This window comes from Caenorhabditis elegans, chromosome IV, assembly GCF_000002985.6.
Source record: "Caenorhabditis elegans chromosome IV".
Taxonomy (NCBI): Eukaryota; Metazoa; Nematoda; class Chromadorea; order Rhabditida; family Rhabditidae; genus Caenorhabditis; species Caenorhabditis elegans.
Genome location: NC_003282.8, coordinates 10502249 through 10519981, shown reverse-complemented (window position 1 = coordinate 10519981; position 17733 = coordinate 10502249). Strand labels below are relative to the sequence as shown.

General features: G+C 33.3%; 1 protein-coding gene and 6 non-coding genes across 7 annotated transcripts; 5 read left to right on the top strand and 2 right to left on the bottom strand.

The window, feature by feature from the left end:
* The first annotated feature begins 4753 nt into the window (after positions 1 to 4753).
* On the top strand, positions 4754 to 6096 carry C02F4.4 (uncharacterized protein). The gene is made up of 4 exons (NM_069540.6): positions 4754 to 5060; positions 5465 to 5659; positions 5708 to 5853; positions 5899 to 6096. Exons 1-4 carry the CDS (start codon positions 4887 to 4889, stop codon positions 5996 to 5998), a joined length of 615 nt encoding a protein of 204 aa, NP_501941.1. The 5' UTR covers positions 4754 to 4886; the 3' UTR covers positions 5999 to 6096.
* 21ur-15121 lies at positions 5187 to 5207 on the top strand. The gene has a single exon (NR_056545.1).
* Positions 6097 to 9436: 3340 nt separating the features above from the next.
* On the top strand, positions 9437 to 9457 carry 21ur-15302. The gene has a single exon (NR_056544.1).
* Positions 9458 to 13637: 4180 nt separating this feature from the next.
* C02F4.12 lies at positions 13638 to 14696 on the bottom strand. Its single transcript, NR_101953.1, has 2 exons — positions 14519 to 14696; positions 13638 to 13764 (listed from the first exon to the last, which is right to left on the bottom strand).
* Positions 14697 to 15263: 567 nt separating this feature from the next.
* 21ur-13033 lies at positions 15264 to 15284 on the bottom strand. Its single transcript, NR_056543.1, has one exon.
* A 763-nt stretch (positions 15285 to 16047) lies between these two features.
* Positions 16048 to 16309, top strand: C02F4.10. The gene has a single exon (NR_056542.1). It is a non-coding gene; the product is annotated as an Unclassified non-coding RNA C02F4.10 (non-coding RNA).
* A 1278-nt stretch (positions 16310 to 17587) lies between these two features.
* C02F4.9 lies at positions 17588 to 17698 on the top strand. Its single transcript, NR_056541.1, has one exon. It is a non-coding gene; the product is annotated as an Unclassified non-coding RNA C02F4.9 (non-coding RNA).
* The last annotated feature ends 35 nt before the right edge of the window (positions 17699 to 17733 follow it).

Here is a 17733-nt window from a genome sequence, read left to right as displayed (position 1 = left end):
CGAATTCATCACCATCTCTTTTCTTTTTCTCTCCAATTTTATCTCCTATTTTTGCCTATTTTCCAGTATTTTTCAGATGCCAAAAACAGACAAAGGAGATGGAAAACGAAAAGGAAAAGTACCAGAGAATGGATAAAAAGTAAGCAATAAAAAGTTTTCAAAAATAGAAAGAAAAAACAGAGAAACGGAGAGTTTTAAGAGAAAAACGAGGTGGGCGCCTTTAATTCCCAGAAGATTCTTTTTTTCTTTGCTTTTTGCTTTTTGCTCTTTTTCGGAATGTGCTCTTTTTCAAATTCACGCAAAATATTCGAATATTTCGATTCTTTGAAATACATATGAAGGCCTGAAAAAATTTTATTTCCAAAACAGTTTGCAAAAATATAATTTAGTCAAAAATATTCAGGTTATAATTTTCCAGTAAAATAAATAGTTGTCTGTTAACAAAAAAATGTGTAGAAAATTCTAGATTTTCACAAATAAAAAAATGGAAAATTTTCCGTAAAAGAATTTTTAGAGCGATTCGAGCAACTTGATGAATTATGAATCAGGGGCATGTGCTGAATATTGGTGCTCTTCTTTTTTCGAGCAGAGAAAAAATAATGGGAGAAAATCGTGGATTACGGAGAATATTGTGCCGTGGCAGATTAAGGAATACGTGCACTTGATATATCAGAATTTGGGGAAAATGATAAAAATAAAAATACATACGAATTTTTTTCAGACAGAAGATTACGTAGGTGAACTGGTATGATATTTATTATTTTGTAAATCTGTATTTTACGGTTTCTGGATATTTATAAATTGAACCAACCGAGATATAAGTTGTTAAAAGGAGTAATTAAGTTAAATACAGTATTTATTTTTTATGCATAGTGAGAAGTTCACAAATCAAAACGGTGGGTACTAATAAAAAACAGAACGAATAAAAATTTTAATGCTTATATTCAAGTTATGTAAACGATCTTATTCATAATCTGACTTTTATCGTCACCACGGGCCTTACATCAACTCACACCTTAATCCGTTTTTAGATCACTATTCGAAAGTGAGTCATTATGTTTTAAAAAGAAAATCTCGATGCGATAAATCCAAAAAATGTCTTGTGATCATCAGAAAATACAAAAAAAAAGATTTGAAGAAGGTATCAATGAAGAAATCAGCTGAATGGACTCAAATTTGTTTGCGTCAACCGCAGACAAAGCCGTACATTTGTGACGCAGCTACAAAAAATAAAAATAAGAAGATATGGAATCCTGGAAACGAAAACTTTGATTTCATGTGAGGCACAATTCAAAAAAAGTTTTTACAGTTAAAAATATAGAAAACCAAATATACCCAAGTTTTATTGAAAATTCCACTTCACACTTAAAATAACATTGTCAGAGTTCTTCGTCTTGAAGTTTTCAAAACATTGTGTTTTGAGTGTTAGTAAGTAATCCCAAGGGGAACATCTGAAAGTGCATAGTATCAGGAAGTACTGAGAATTTTAGAGATTATGTACTACTGTTTGAAGTCAAAATTTTTCCTTTTTTTTTGGCCCTTATAATATATCTGGAAGGTTTCGTAATGTCGATTAATTCAAGAGCGTCTGCATTATTCAGTTTACATTGTGGCCGATTTCGTTGGCTATTTGTGCATTGTGAGTTCATAATACCAATTCTCTAATTGTTAGAACCTTGATGGGTTAATTGGCAATGAATGTGTTCATCAGGAGCTTTACAGAATTGGTATTATGAACGCACAATGCACAAATAGCTAACGAAATCGAGCACAACGTGCACTCCTTATCGGTCGCGATCCCGCTCCTCGATTGAAAGTTGTTAAACAATAAAACCTTCAAGTTTTCATAATATAAAATCAAAAAAATGAGAAGTTTTGAAAAAAAAAAACAAAATCCAGCAAGCCGTGGTGGAAAAAATTCTAGAAAAATAGAGAGCATGAGCGCAGATTGTGGTGACACAAAAGACCTAGTAATTATGGAGCAGCGAGTGGAAACGCTCCCCCGAATAAGTGAATCGAATAAAAAGTAAAATGGCAACTAGCAAAGAAAAAAAGAGACATGTCCCTCCACCCTTTCCAGAGAGAGAGAGACTGACTTCTCCTCTCCACGCAACGCTATTTATGTGCCTGGTCTCGGGGAGCTCCAAACAATTTCTGATGACTGGGAGTAGTGAAAAGAGACGAGCAAAATGTGTGGAAGGAGGAGCACGTTTTGAGCTTTGTAACTAGTAGAACAAAAATGGGTGAAAAATTAGAGGACGTGAGACGCAGAGATTGTTTATATTTGACGATGACAGGGTCTGGAAGAATGAGAAACAATGCCGAAGCAAGCAAAAAAAGGACACGAGAGACACCCGTCTTTCTGGAATCTTGATGCTATCGAATCGTGAGAAACTACAAGTGGGTATCTGGTATCTATGACAGCATGCGGAGGATCAGATGATCATAAGGTTTCTGATTCCAAAGTTCACTTTTTCAAGGGATTTGGCATTTACCAAAATTGAGAGTCACATTGAGAGTCTGAGAAAATGTTCAAGTCTAGAGGAATAGTTTTAAAACTTATAAAATGTTTTACACTCTTGAATTCAGAACCTTCGACAGTTATTGTACCTTACAGAGTAGTACAGTCTTCCAAATTCATTTTTTCAAACCATCACTCACCATGTTTAGCTGACCTACTCCTATGGCTTGTCACTTTTCTAAATTATTTAATTGTTATGTAAAAGTTTTTTTTCAGAATTAAAAAATAACTCCAAGCTTTTGGATAAATTTTACTGGCTAATAATTAGTGCAGAAAAAAATCCAGTCTTTCTGATTCAAAAGCACTAAAAAAATAATGAGTTTCAGAGAAGAGAAGGAAGGAGGTGAACTTTTTTACTGGTAAATCTGTAGTATGATAATTGTCTATTTAACTTACATGATCAGATCATTTCATGCTCAAGAAAATATTTCTATATGGTTGGTTCTAGATTTCCTGAAAACTATATTTGAGACCTCCGAATCGTTTCGTTTGCATCTATATTGGCAGTTTGTATCCACTTGCATGTTTACGTAAGTTTATCGAAACTGAAAACAAATTTAACTCAGGTTCTCAAAGTTGTTACTTCCGTGTCTCTTAAAACTGTCAATAAAACATGAAACTTATACTTAGAAATCATAACAGAAAGTTCAAAAAAGACATTTTTCGGGAAATAAAAAAAAACAAAATCTTGAAAAATCGTTAGGTACAATTAGAATGAACATTTTTGACATTTTAATGACTGTCTGGTACAAGTTCCGAGTTCAAAATATTAAACATTAGGTATTAAATTTCAAAAAAAAAAAAACAATTCAGTAATGTCAGTGCGTATTATGTCTAAATGTTCCCAAACTGGCAAAAAAACTATATATCTTAACGAAATAGTTTTAAATTCTTGAGATTGAATACATTTCAAACTGATTTTGAAAAGTTTTGTGTCTTGACGTATTGAATACGTTACTATCACATTAAAAAAGATTTTACATAGTTCTATATAAATAGTTCAATATAAAAATATGTAAGGAAACGAAATTTTGAAAGATTCTGTGAAAAGATCTGAAATCTACCTGCCATATTTGAAACAAACATCGTTTCCATAAGGAAAATCTTAACCTTATATTACACAGAGACAATACTCTAAACTTTAAAAAAAATCTATGTGACAAACAGAAACATTACTCCTCACACCCTTGCCACCTTCCTCCATATATTTTTTCCCTGTTTGTGTTTCCATTTTTCGCAACATGATATGTATTTCCTCTTCTTATTCTGCTTCTCCCTTTTTGACTAACAATAACATCATCGTCTCGGGAACGAAAATGAGAAAATATGGAATGAATTGGAAAGACAAGAGACGGGAATTAGACCAGTTTATGAGATGACTGTCGGGAAAATGAGAGAAAACGATAAACTGTAAGCAGCATTGTACCAAAGAGGTCAGATCCGGATAGGAAGAGTTTAATTTGCAAAGAAAGGAATGAGTCAGTGTAACTAAACTTTAATTTAGAAATCACAAACGGAAATAAATATATTAATTTCCTATGACAGGAAGCCAAACTTTTTATCATTTTTATTGTGGCATTACGGGAAAAGACAGATTCTAAAAAAAAAAATCGCATCACTTTGAAATCCCTGAAAATTTTTTGTTGCAAAAACAGAGAAATAGTGATAAAATAATGAAGGGAAAATGTGATAGGCAGGCATTGCCTACCTGCCTATTTCGTGAGCTTTTTGTTCGTTCGAATATGGCTTATTTTGAGTTATGTCGTTTGGCATTTTGTTTTAACTTAGTATAATGTTGTCTGAAATCTATCGAAAAAATAACTATCACAATTTCTAAAATTGTTCTTCTTTGTTATGCCACTGTGACCATTTTTCATGTTCTCTTGGTTTTCATAATTAATTACTCTTCTTTAATTATATTTAAAAAAAAAATTTTTTTGGAACAATAAAACACTTTGCGGTATTTTTCTGAATGTATGACCTATGACTATACCAAACCTTCAACTAAAAAATTAAAACCAGAATTCCCGAAAGTTTACTTAATTAGTTATCTCAATCAAAACTTGTATTTTGAACAGTTGGGCATTCGAAAGTATAAAACGTTTATTGAACGTTTTAAAAAGTGGTAAAAGTGGATACACATATTAATTTGCAACATTCCATTATTTTTTTTCCCTTTCCAATGATGTTCGAACAAATGATATGACATAACGCACTTGTCTTTCCGATTAATGACTGTCATTGATCCTAGTTTTCTTGTTCCATCCTTAATGCATCGAGTGCGGGAACTAAAGCTGGTTTAAACGGCTTTTCACAAGACGGCTTCTGCCACCCAAATCATTCCCGATTGCGTTGTTCTGTGACCATGAAATCGCTGATTTTCCTAACTCTTCTCGTTGTCACTATTCACTGTTTAACTCCACCAGAAGGTCTCCGACGAGCCAAACAAGTTGGAAATGGAAATGGAGAGCCAACTGGTGTTGAACCACCACCAAACTTGCAGTTGAGATCACGAATGATGGCTGCAATGAATTCGCATGTAAGTTTCCCATAATTTTTCTTTAATACTCTACAAGAATTGTAAGCCCCTTTAGATTCATTAGATTCGCAAAAAAAATGTGTTTCAAAGAATGCGTATTTCATTTTCGGTTAATTTGTCAATTATTCAATTTGCGTTTTTCTTGATTTTGGAAATCGGCCAAAAATATTTTTTTCTACAGTTTTTTACATCCAATTGTGTTTGGTTTATTTATATCTGAACTCTAAATTTTTTTAAAATAATTTTTTTATTGGCCAGTCATCCAAACCTTGACTGAGAATTGTCAATCCGAAATTTTTAAAGAATGCTTCAATATGATATTCAAAATAATTGATCCTTCTGCACCTTCTGTATATATCAATTTCATATTTTTTGTTTTAATAAAATTAATTGTACACTTTCAGACTCAACCAATCGCTGCCGAAAAAGCCAATATTTTCAATCAACCACTAATTTTGACAAAGAACAAGAAGATGTCAAAGCCAGTTGCAAAGGCTATTATTACTCAAGCCATCACTGCATCAACTGAGATTCCAGTAGGAAAAGAAGAGAAAGTCACATCGCCAACTACATCTCTGTCCCCAGAAGACATTAGAAAGGTAAAAATAATGGAAAAAATCAAAAATTAAATTTCTAAAACATTACAGAAATTCACTAGCGTTGGCGATGAAAAAGTGAATCTGAACATCCGTCCGGTGCTGAAAACCAATTTTGTCGATGCAAACGGAAAAGTTGTGAGAGACGTTGTTTCAGTCCCAATTCGTGTCTCCGATGGGCAAATCAACTCTATTCCGTTAGTTTCAGCTTTTGCATTCATGTTTCGTTCATCTTTTTTCAGGAAAAACGCCAAAAAAGCAACATCCAGCTCGGCCGTCGTTGAAACCGAGAAAAATGTGAATGTCGCATTTAGATCATCCCTACCCCTTTGGCTTTTCTAATTGAGATTTCTTGAAATTTTTTATTAAAGATGATTATCGAATCTTGACGATATATCTAATAATACGAATGAGTAATAAATATGTTATGGGTACTAAAATTGTGGATGTTGTTGTCAAAGAAATCAAAGAGAATTCTCATAGTTTTATGTGGTTCTGGGATTTTTATATTTGAGAGAATTGCTTGAAAATTTATGTGCCTACCAGTAAATAATGTTTTCGAAAAATTGTTTCTACGTATGAGAAAGAATAAAAATATGAAAAAATTGAAATCTTATAAATTGTCAAATTTTATTTTAATAAAAAAAAGCATGCTTCAAAAAATTTATTCAAAAACATTTTTTTAAAAATTGGTCCGCCTCCCATACAGGGAGTTTGAAAGGCGGTTGCAGAGGCGGGTGACAGGCGCCCTGTCATGCACCGCATGGTTGGAGTGTCTTCTTTAAAAATTTCTGATAATCATAATGTTGGTAGTCATGAGGTATGAAGTCTAAATTTTGAAATACAATTTGGAAAATTATGTTTCAAAATGATACTGTTTCAAGCGCTCTTCTAATTTCATGTGACTTCCGATTGATTTTCTGATTTATTTTTAAACTTTTTGACGTTCATTAGACATTGATAAAAATTGTTTCAACCAAAATTTCTTGTCAATTACGTCAAAAAACTCTGAATTGTGCGTAATTGCTATTTCAATTCGTGCTCTTTGACTGACCCAATTTTATCACGCTTATCAGAAATTTTGAACATGTTTTTAAACTTCTATGCAACTTTATTATATAGTTTCTGTTTCAAATCAGGAACATATAGTTTCTGTCCCTGATTTAAAAGAAATATTCTTAAAATGTTCACTTCTCCACATTTTTCCCATGACAAAAGACATCTGGTTCTGAACATCTTCAGAGCGATTTATCGCAATCCGATGAGCAGATGTCTTGGTTCTAGAAACAGGAGAACCCCGCATTTATTCCGTCTTAAACCATGTGATTTTAGTCATTCGCGTGTCTTTTTACTACATCACATAGATTCTGGAAGAAAATCGGAGCCTTGTGGTGGTGGAGTAAATAAATTGATGTCTGCGTCTCCATTCACAATCAATTTCATTCGATGACTGATCTTGATGAGGAAGGGTGACACACAACAAGAGATTCAATGGCATTCAATGTTGTGTAACATGTATTGCACACTTTTTCAAAAACACGTCTCAGATTTTGTTTAATTGGTGACTTTTTGAGAACCCCTAAATATTAACTTTGAGATTTTGAAATTCCTTGATCCCAAACTTCGAACTTAGAAGCATATATTTTGCATACCCACAGTTGATCTAGAAATGGAAATGAAAAAAATAATCACTTCCTTTGGAGCTTTTCCGCGTCACTTTTGAGGTTAGAGCTGCTGAGTAATTTAGATTTCACAAAAAGCATTGCAATAATTTTTAATATTTGGCGAGATGGAGAGGCTATGTTACCGGGATTTTGAAACAAAGCTCAATTGATTAACGCAAGAATCAACCTAGAATTGTTCGAAATTTTTACAAAACATTTCTGATTTTGCAACGACACACTACTGAAAGCTGCAATTCAACAGAAGCAGAAACGGAGTTTCTTGGAATTTTAAAAAAGTGGTTTTGCGCAGTTTACTTTTCATACAAGTCAAACCGCTTTTTAGTTTTTTTTTTGTTTTTGGATAACTGCCTGTGATCCTATTCACCATTTTTGGTTCCTATTTTTTTACCCCTCAAATTATTGCGACCTATCCTTCCTTTTCTCCAAAAAAGACCAAAAAGACCGAAAAGATCATCATCATATTGTTGCGTTGGATGGCTGTCTGTTTTCTCTGTTTTAACGCTCGTTTTCCATGTTTTCAACTCCTCCCCCAACGTCCCTTGGGAACCATTTGGAGCTTCCGCTTAGCTTCGACCCTCTCAATTACAGCCACAGCTCCAAGAGCCATAGATCCTATGAATTATGAGCTTTTTGAGAGCAACAACGAATGTTCCGTTTTAGTTGAGAAGGAAGAAAACCCTGTTTAAAATTCATGAACTCGTCGGAGCTCCGAGCACCGAGAAGCTAGGAGCTAGGCATCTCATTTTGTTTCCATCCTCCTTCTTCGTTCTCCTACTTTTTTCCTCCTTCTGAACAACACAAAACTGCCTTCTTTTTTCTCCAATTTTTCCATTTTTCCTTTCCCGCTTTTCGTCGCCAATTTTGTTCTGGCTCTTGATTGCTCTGTGAGACGAAAAAAGTATGCAACACACACGTCATGACGTCATCACGTCATCGGAGCGAATTTGCATTTCAGACTCCGACTTTGACCATACCGTCACCCAACCGGTTAGTTGTATTATCAGAGAAATGGACGAGGACAAAAGGTTATCATCAACAAAACCACAATTTTATGCATAAACTTTCTGGAAAAAATTCACCTTGTGACCAACAAGTGAAGTACAATATATCACGTTTTTTTCGATAAAAGTTTCAATTGAAAAACGTTGAAAACTGTAAATATTTATTCAGCTTCCTTTAGCATTCCAACTGATAACTGATGTATGTTGTCAGCTGCAACAAAATGCTTTATCACTTCTCAAATTTTACATAAAAAATTCGTTAGCTTCTTCTTTTGCTGTTATTAAGTTACTAAAGTTTAAATGCACTAAATATTTTCTAAATGATTTATGTGAATGAAATATTAAATAGGCAGTTTTATTCAGAATAAATATTTTTATTTTTTTTAATTTTTATTTTTAAATTGCATTTAGTACAGAAAACTGTCGTACTCAAGTACTCAAAAGACTAAATATCATAGCATAAAGTTCAAGTAAAATAACTATTAGATTCGTAATGTACACATTGCGTATAGTCGTTTTTGCGATGAGCACATCGTCTCTGATCTTCGAATTCATATACTTTTAAAATTTGGAAATTCATAAAAACTAAAATTTCATAACGAATCTAAAAAATTTTGTTTGAAAATTTACAAGACTATATGATTATTAAAAAAATTTAAATTGGAAGTTTTCAAAACATCCGATAATAATAAACTGTTTCAAACTTTAAATTAATATTTGGGTTACATGTTTATGTTAATAATAGTACACCAGAATAATTTCTGCAAACATTTAACCATTAAATACTTGGGTAGCATTACTGAGGTGTTCGCGCCTTTATTCAAAAAACAAGGTTTTAGAAAAAAAACAATATTTCAAGTAATCAGGAGATGGCCATGCGACCAGTTTTCATAATACCATTATCGTGTTCATGCGTATTTCTTATGTTTTCCGCGTTTTTTAAAGTTTCTTATGTTTTCCGCCTTTCTTTTTATGGTTCGCTATTCACAAATGAAACATTTTGGCGATTTCTTCATCTAAAACCTGATAAAATGGTTTTAAAAAATTCACTGTTTCAAATAATGCTCAAGTTTTCAATGTACTTTTTTTTGGAATAGTTCTTCGAAACACGATAATTAATATTGTGATGTAAAATGATTCAAACTTTTTTTTAAAACTTCGTAATTTGTTATGCTGGTAAGTGTGTAATTTTTTGTGAAATGTGTTCACAAGAAACTTTCGTAACACTGTCAAGGTTTTTGTCCATTTTTTTGAAAAAACTTATTTTAGAAAAAATCACTGTTTCTTTATGATGTTTAAATCCGACCAAAAAAAATCAAATCTGGTTGATTACACATTTTTGAATATTCTGGAGCTTTTTACACAATTTTAACTAGTTTTGAGTTGTTTTAGAGTTTTATTGTGGAGAAGCAAATTTCATTTTTGTTGCTTCAAAATTAACTATATAAATTTCAGTAGATTTTGCGCTTTCAAATTGAGCATAACTACAACTACTGATTCAGAAAACAATTGATTAACTAAACTCGTTTTCTAATTCTATGATTCATTCACAAATGAAAAAAATTGGGAAATAATTCATCTAAATTATATTCTTACTTTTTAAAAAATGCATGATTTTTTTTAAATCACTGTTTCAAATATTGTTCTAGATCTCTTAAGCTTTTGGAACTTTGACTATGGGAATCTATTGTATTTTCCACTGGCTCCACTTCATTTTCATATAGAATACATTTCAAGACATTAATAGAGTTGATGAGATTTTTTCAAATTTTAACTTTGAATTCTCAACAAAAACATTTGAAATTGCGTTGCTTAAAAACTAGCGACAAAATTGGAGTTTGATGCAATAGTTGTTTGGATTCAAAAAAGTTTTCATTTCTTTGCGCATCTTTTTATAGTATTTATGTCTTTTTCTTGCAGAATCCAATCAGAATATAAGAATCATGTTTGTTCCTTCAGTTATAATGAAAAGTAGATAACTTTTCTCTTTCTCTCACAATCTCCGGACACATTTCTTTGATATTCAAGAATTATAAATCCGAAAGAGCTCACTCTCTTTTTCTCATTTCATTTTTTCTATCTTTACATATCCATAAAATGAATGTGTGCGTGTGAATATAAATAGACTGGCACATATACACGGCTTATCACCTGTGCTCTCCCTCCAGCACTTGGAAATGCAATCTCTCTTTTCTTTCCCTCCTTTCCATTTTTCTTCTAAGATTGCTTTTTCTTCCTTTTTCGAGTCAAACCCCTAATATCGCTAGGTTTCAGTCTTGCATTCCAAATAAGCTTTTCGCGCATTTTCGGTGCAAGAATCATTTGTCTTGTGCTGTGTGTTTTGATTTAGAATCGTCGTATTGTTGTGAAAAATTGGGTGGTTTTGTTTCTAGAAATGAATGTGTAATGAAACTGACAAATGCGAAAATGCAATGAGATCATGTAATTTTATTGTTTCTATTCTTCCAGGTGTTACAAAATTAAAGCACAAAACTCCTGATCATAAGTGGCAGAAAAAATCGCGAATTTATATTTTGAGATAGATAAATGTAGAGGCCGTGAGGCTTTTGTGAACCTCTAATACCACCATTGGCGATTTACGTAGCTCGTTTATTTTTCAAGAAGAGATGCTGCCTTAGGACACAGTTTTTGAGTATGAGATCTTGTGAAATTTTGTACATACTGTCGTATTTCTGTAGTTTTCAATACATTTATATTTATAATATGAAACCGTATTTTTTAAAACTAGTGCTGAACCCATTGCTCAACTTTGGCCGCTCATATATCGGTTCACTTGATGAATAACGAGCAACTAAAAAAATTGTCAATTATTTTTCTATATTTTGAAATTATCTATTTATTAATATCTTTAAAATAGGGCTTTATATTACATTCTTTTGGAGATAGAAAATTAGATTCCAAAAGCATTTGAATTAAACATCTGAGAAACAAATCTCTCCTCTTGAAGTCTATGAATTGTTCTAAATTATATTACTTTTTTTTATATTAATGAAATCTAGCCAAAAATGATTATATTTTTATACGATTCCAAAAATATATTGTCATCGAAAATAGCTATAAAGCTTATCCTGAAAACACAAAATTTTAAAATCCTCAGATTTTTCTCGAATTATTCTTTTAAATCCTACCAAGAGATCAGTCGCATATTAAAATTGTTTGACGTCTTGAATTTCGAAAACTACTTTTTTAGGTAATGTTAGGTAATGCTTTCATCCGATCGGTATTTTTCTCAAAAAATATTTGAAAAGATTTCGTGGGTGTGCACAGTGATTTCAATTTTATTTGTGCCTCATCATAAGTTGTCAAGTATTTTAGCAATATATAAAAAAAGAGAAATATTTTTTGACTAATTCAAATTAGATGAAGACCTAATCCTATCGAGAAAAAACGATAAATGCTTCTAATTCCTACTTTTTTTTTTAAAATAAAACGTCATCAAATATCTTTTTTGATTATCAAAACATGACAAAACTATCGAAATATTCCCACTCTCACCAGGACTCCAAGTCGAAGTTCTACATGAAATGAATTCTCTGAAATTAGCTATCAAAAAATATTGTAGTCCTAATCAGCCACAGTGAAAACTAAGCATGCAATACTAATTTGAAAAATACTGTAGCTCAAATTGAAATTGAGAAACAAATTACAAAGTTCACAAGTTCCCAAAATTTTACGTTCTTTCTCCCGCCATTTTTTTTATTCTTTCTCCATATTCCGTTTTTTCTCCAATTTCGAGGAGAGGACTATGCGCCGCGCATGATGTGAAGCATGAGGTGTCCAAAGTTAATTTAGTATTCTGCGGCAAAGAGCTCGCCGAGCACTCGCTCCCTTTTTCCTTCATATATTTCCGCTTTTCTCCACTTTTCCCTCCTTTTCTAACTCCCATTTCCTGGAATTTTCTCCAGTTTCTTTTTTTAAATGATACTTGCAATAAGTGAATGTGCGACTTTGATCCGCTCTAACGTAGTGCCGATTTAGCAAAATTGGTAATATCTAGGTGACATAAAATTACATGATAAAAATTGGCTGATCTGAAATTTCATTTTGTCTGGGATTCGGTTAAATTCTGGAAATATATTCCAACAATTGAAAATTGTTTTTTAATATCTTCAATCATCAACTTAAAGTTATTCATGCAAGAATACAGTCTCTATTCATGCAAGAATACAGTCTGAAAATTGAAGGAAAAATCAATAAAAATGCGTTAAAGTTTGAATAGAGTCTGTAGGGGGTTGATCTTAATGACGGTGAACTGTCAAAATATACCAAATACGACTGCAATTTTGATGGGCGTGCCATAACCATTCTTTTAAATTTTAGTGTAAAATTGGAAATTAAATCAAAAATCTAGATAACTTTATAAATATTTGATTCGAAGAGACATAATCGATAATCATATTAGGACAGTTATCTGCTTGAAGCAGTACCCAACAGAACGCTAGCCAAAAAATCCTTCATAAAATCTTTTCATGTAGGTTGTTCAATATTTATTACAAATTGGTTGCTTACAAAAGACAATATATATCTTGAAAAAATATACTCCTGGTAATTTCAGAAAAATTAAAAGCTTAATTTCCAACAACCAATTTCAAATATATTTCCTGAATCAATTGCAGAGAGAAAAATAACTCTATTCGTTGAATATTTATTCTCAACCCACATTTTCCACCAAATTTGCCTACCCAATTCATTTCACAGTCTGCGTCTCATCGTTTCATACTTAATCTCTCGTATGTATTCGTACTGTTTATCATATATTCCTCTTACTCTCTCTTTCCCTTACATTTCTTTTTCTGCCGTCTTTCCCATTGTCGATGTTGTGTTGTATATGTCTGTTTGGCAACGCCGTTTGCCTTTTTCTTCGTCGTTTTGAATCAAATGCGTTCAATTTCTTTTGACTTCCTTTTTCTGCGATGGAACTGTAAAAATGTGTGATTTTTCAAAAGATCAAGACAAATAACCTAGGCTTGGACATTTAATAATACTGATTTTTTCGAGCTTATTTTCAAATTTGAATATTAATATACCGACAAAAATTGGTAAGTCAGGAGCTCAACGAAAATATTTATTAAAACACAATTTATAAAAACACAACAAAAGACTTTTATTGAAATTAATAATTATCCTTTTTTGCAACAAATTTTACAGTAATCCTAATTATATTTGTGTGATTAAAAATTCATGCTCGAGAATCATCTCGTGTGAGAATTAAAATCATAGAACATTTATAATCCAATTGTTTATTTTGATTGCTTTTATGTTTTTCTTTTCCATCCAATCCCAAAATTCCCCATTTGCTTGCCTTTTCCAAAACTATAGCATAATCGGATTAGTGTGCCTCCCCTTCTCACCTTATCACATTATCAGGCATTGCGATGCGTCTCAGCGTTGCGGTCGCCACCTGAAATTGACTATTCCAGAATTTCTCTCTTTTTCTCTGAAGGAATGAAGCACATTGAGCCCGTGAGCCAGTGCGCTCAGAGCGCTTTTCTTTTTCTAATCACATATACACACCTTCCTGGCAAAATGAGAAGCAGGAAAGGTGAAATTACTAGTTCTCTGAAAAGATAATCTTATAAGGTCATAAAGATCCGATAATCTCGTTGTTTACACGAGAAATCCTAAAAACTCATCTCGTCAAACTTTGAGTTGGTTTAGAAACTTTACGATTCTTCACTTTTCAGTGATCAAAACTGTTTAATCAGAATTTCGAGAAGAATGTATATACTCGAAAAATGCAGAGAAACTATACTCACTACTCAACTTAATTGTTCCTTTTGCTCTTCTAAATCTCAGAGTTCAATCGTGGAGTAGGTCAAAAACCCAACTTCTAAAAAGGTGATTTTTAATTTTAGCCTTTTCCCGGTTGGTATTCCCTCTAAAATGAGAAGCCACGCTTCCATACAAACCAATCACCGTTTTTTGATCTACACTCGCTCACGCCTGATTGGTTCAAAATTGAGCGGAGCGAATCGCTGATTGATCTCTCAGTTTTCGTTTTAGAGCGAATTCAATATGGTAAATGGGGCAATATTGAAAATAACCTTTTAGTCGGTTAGTATTTAGCGGTTTTTAAACCGAATTCACCATTCACGATACCTCACTTCTGTAGTATTAGACTTCGATATGAGTTGGTCCTGAATCATTAAGCTCACCTTTTCTAGGCCAATGTTCTTGTCATAAAATAACCCCTTCTTGGTGTGCAACTTCTTCTCAAACTCCTGTTCCTGCTCCTACATTGCCATCCTTGGTTGGATCCAAACGGCAAAATGAAAGAAGGAGAAGTGGAGCAACAAGGCACACACACATACATACAAGCAAACGACTTTTTTGTTCGAGTCCCCCCCCTATAGGTGTCCGGCTTCTCATCGAAATCCATACTATCTCGTTGGAGACCTCTTTTCACATTTAATTATTTTCTAAAGGGTATAGCCATCTAGGGACACGAGGACACGACGACGGGAAAAAGAGATGAGTCTTTGAATGGGCTCAAGCTTGAGTGACGACGACATCGGAGCAGTGGCGGTGGTGGTGGTGAAAGAGAGCCTTCCATTTCTCTCTCTCTCTCTCTTTGAAACCCCTATTTTCTTTCATGATGATGATGATGATGCACTCTGTGATTTAGAGTCACTTCCAGTTGACCTACACCCTCAATTAGTTAGGCTTACGTTTGCGTGTCTCTGTCTGTTTTCATGATAAATGCACTCTCTTCTGCTAAATACTTGTTATGTTGCTCCCAGTAGATGCAGGCTTTCTAGAATGTAAAGCTGATATCTTCAAAAACCCAAGCTCATTTGTTTTGGAAGCCAAATTTTAAAGTTGAAAGTTTTAAGTTTGAAGTTTCGGATAACCTAGTTCGTATAGAAAAAATTATCTGTACTCTAATTTCTCTCCACATAATGTTGTTTCTTTCTTGAATAAATGAACTGATAATAATTTTACTTTTTTAAGTAATGCTGAAAACATTATTATGTATTTTTTTGGTTAAAACATATATGTACATACAACTAGTACCAATAGTATTGCTATCAGTTACAAAACCAGCATTAAATTTATAATCCGTTGTCACAGAATGTGGTAGGGTTGCTAAGACAGTTTGCATAAGCTTGTTTCGGTAGATTTTCTAGATTTTTTATCAATGACACGTGGCACATCGTATATAAAACATCCCAATATGAAACAATTGCCAACATTGTTTTCTGACACATCGGTACGTCATGTTTTCTTTTTGAGTCTGTGACCCTCCATCTCGTCCATTTGGAAAACACAGAAGCAGCCGCCATCTCCTTCTTCTCCTTCTCCTTCAATCTTCTGTTTCCTGTGCCTACTTTCGTCTCTTTCTGCCTTCCGATCAAATCCTTGATATTTTTTATCAGCACAGCAGAAGCACGTAGCGTTTATATTCATTTGACTTGGCTCTGCGTGTGTGTATGCCTATGTTGTCCTCGCGTGTTGAGAAATGAAACTGCTTTCTCTTTCTCTTCCTCTCACTTTTCAATTTTCTCTTTTTTTTCCTCCTTCTCCTAGCCAACAGAGCACAGCTCAATCGATTGCGAGCCGTGCTACACTTGTCTCAACTCTCTACGTACTTCCATCCTCTCTCATTTCCCTCATTTTTCCATCTTTTTCCCTCCCTTCTCCACTGCCGCCGCCGCTGTGTGCGTCTTTTTCTCCCGAAAACCGAGCTCGCATCGCGGAGCACACTATTTCGTTCTTGCGGCTCTCGGGTCCCGGGACAGCAGCCGCAACAGACACCGATAGCAGCGACAGCACAGCAACACGCAGCAGGAGTAGTTGAAGAAGAAGAAGAAGAAGAAGAAGAAGAAGCAGCTTCTTTTTGGTGTCGTCGATCGAGCAGAAAGCTGCTCTCTTCTTCTTTCTCTCCTCTTCTTCTATCCCTTCTCTTATTCTCCGATTCGAGCACAGGCTAAGCTTCTCGAGCTGATCCCACCCACAACGTCCTTCTTGTTCGCGCTCCTTCTCTCTCGCTCTTTTTGACTTCAACGTTTCTGAATAAAATCCACGTCATTTTTTATTTATTTAATTGTAATATTTTACTAGTTTCAAAATACATAGAATAGTTTTTTTTTAATATTTATCAAAGATATCAAAAATCATTATATTATAATCGTTTTGTAGAATTACAATGCTTCCAACTGAAATAAATAAAAATAAATTGATTCCATTAGAAAAAAGTGACAAATTTTGAAATTTCTAAGATGTGTGACTATAAATTTTCAGATTTTAATTCGGCAAATATATTTTCTGATGCAGAAAAATCTTGAAACAAAGGGGTTTCACGAAAGGCCATGTAAAAATTATACAGTAGTTTTTTTTTCCATTTTCTTTCAAATAATATTTGAAAAATATTAATTCCACATATTATTTTACCCTGTAATGAATATCTTTTTAAAAGTGCATTTATTGTAGGTATTTATAGATAAGTTTTTTAAACCACATATTTTAAGCCATATATACTTGTACTCACCGCAGCTAACTAACCGATTGATTTTTGTTGCTTTTCCCTTGCTCTGACCCACGCGACGGATTGCGGATCTTTGTTTCTTTTGACATCTCAACACTCTCTTTTCACTCGTTCTCTTATCTTTCTAGCTCCTACCCAGCATACACATCATCGTACCAACAAATTTGTATGCATGAAGTATCTATTGGACTCCTTGTTTCTGTCCCTTTTCATGATTATACCAGAGGGACCTATCTTTTTGGAAGGAATAAACAACAACAACAAGCCTTTCTTAGTGATGACTAAAAATTTAAGAATGGAACTATTATGTCGTTTAGAGAATTTTCATGTTCTGTTTTTACAATACATAGAGTTTCCGATTTTTTTTACTTTTTCTTTTTGTCTGAAATTTGTTTTTTTTTGTGTTTATTTTGAGAGTAGAAAGCCTGGTTTTGCTAAATTTTCCACCTATAATTTTTAGACAACATTTGAAACGTGCTTTAACTGAAACTGTCTATTTCTCTAATTTTCTCCGTTTCTGTCGCATCGCTACATATGTTTACCCAATTTCCGTGCTGCTTCTTTTCATTTTTCATTGTGCCTTATCGATAGAGAGAAGCAGAGAAAAAGAGCATCTCTCTCACGCAGAGGGAAAAAAGGTTTTTTATCGATAACACACACCGCCCATTACTTTTGATCTTTCCCTTTTTCAAAGTCATGTGGGTTTTTGGTTCTGCTCATAAATGATTTAATCAATACATAGCATGAGTTGAACAGTAGTTAGAAAATGACATCGCTCCTAGGAAGAAGACATTTTCAACTTATAAAATTGTTTGAAAGTTCTATTTTTAAATACAAACACTTAGAGTTGTACAGTACTACAACTGATATCGTTTTTTTTATTTG

What these genes read in the sequence shown, in the direction of transcription:
- C02F4.4 (NM_069540.6), top strand. Translation starts at nt 4,887, where the DNA reads ATGAAATCGCTGATTTTCCTAACTCTTCTCGTTGTCACTATTCACTGT. An exon ending in TGGCTGCAATGAATTCGCAT is followed by an intron (nt 5,061 to 5,464) that starts GTAAGTTTCCCA and finishes GTACACTTTCAG; the next exon opens with ACTCAACCAATCGCTGCCGA. An exon ending in CCCCAGAAGACATTAGAAAG is followed by an intron (nt 5,660 to 5,707) that starts GTAAAAATAATG and finishes AAAACATTACAG; the next exon opens with AAATTCACTAGCGTTGGCGA.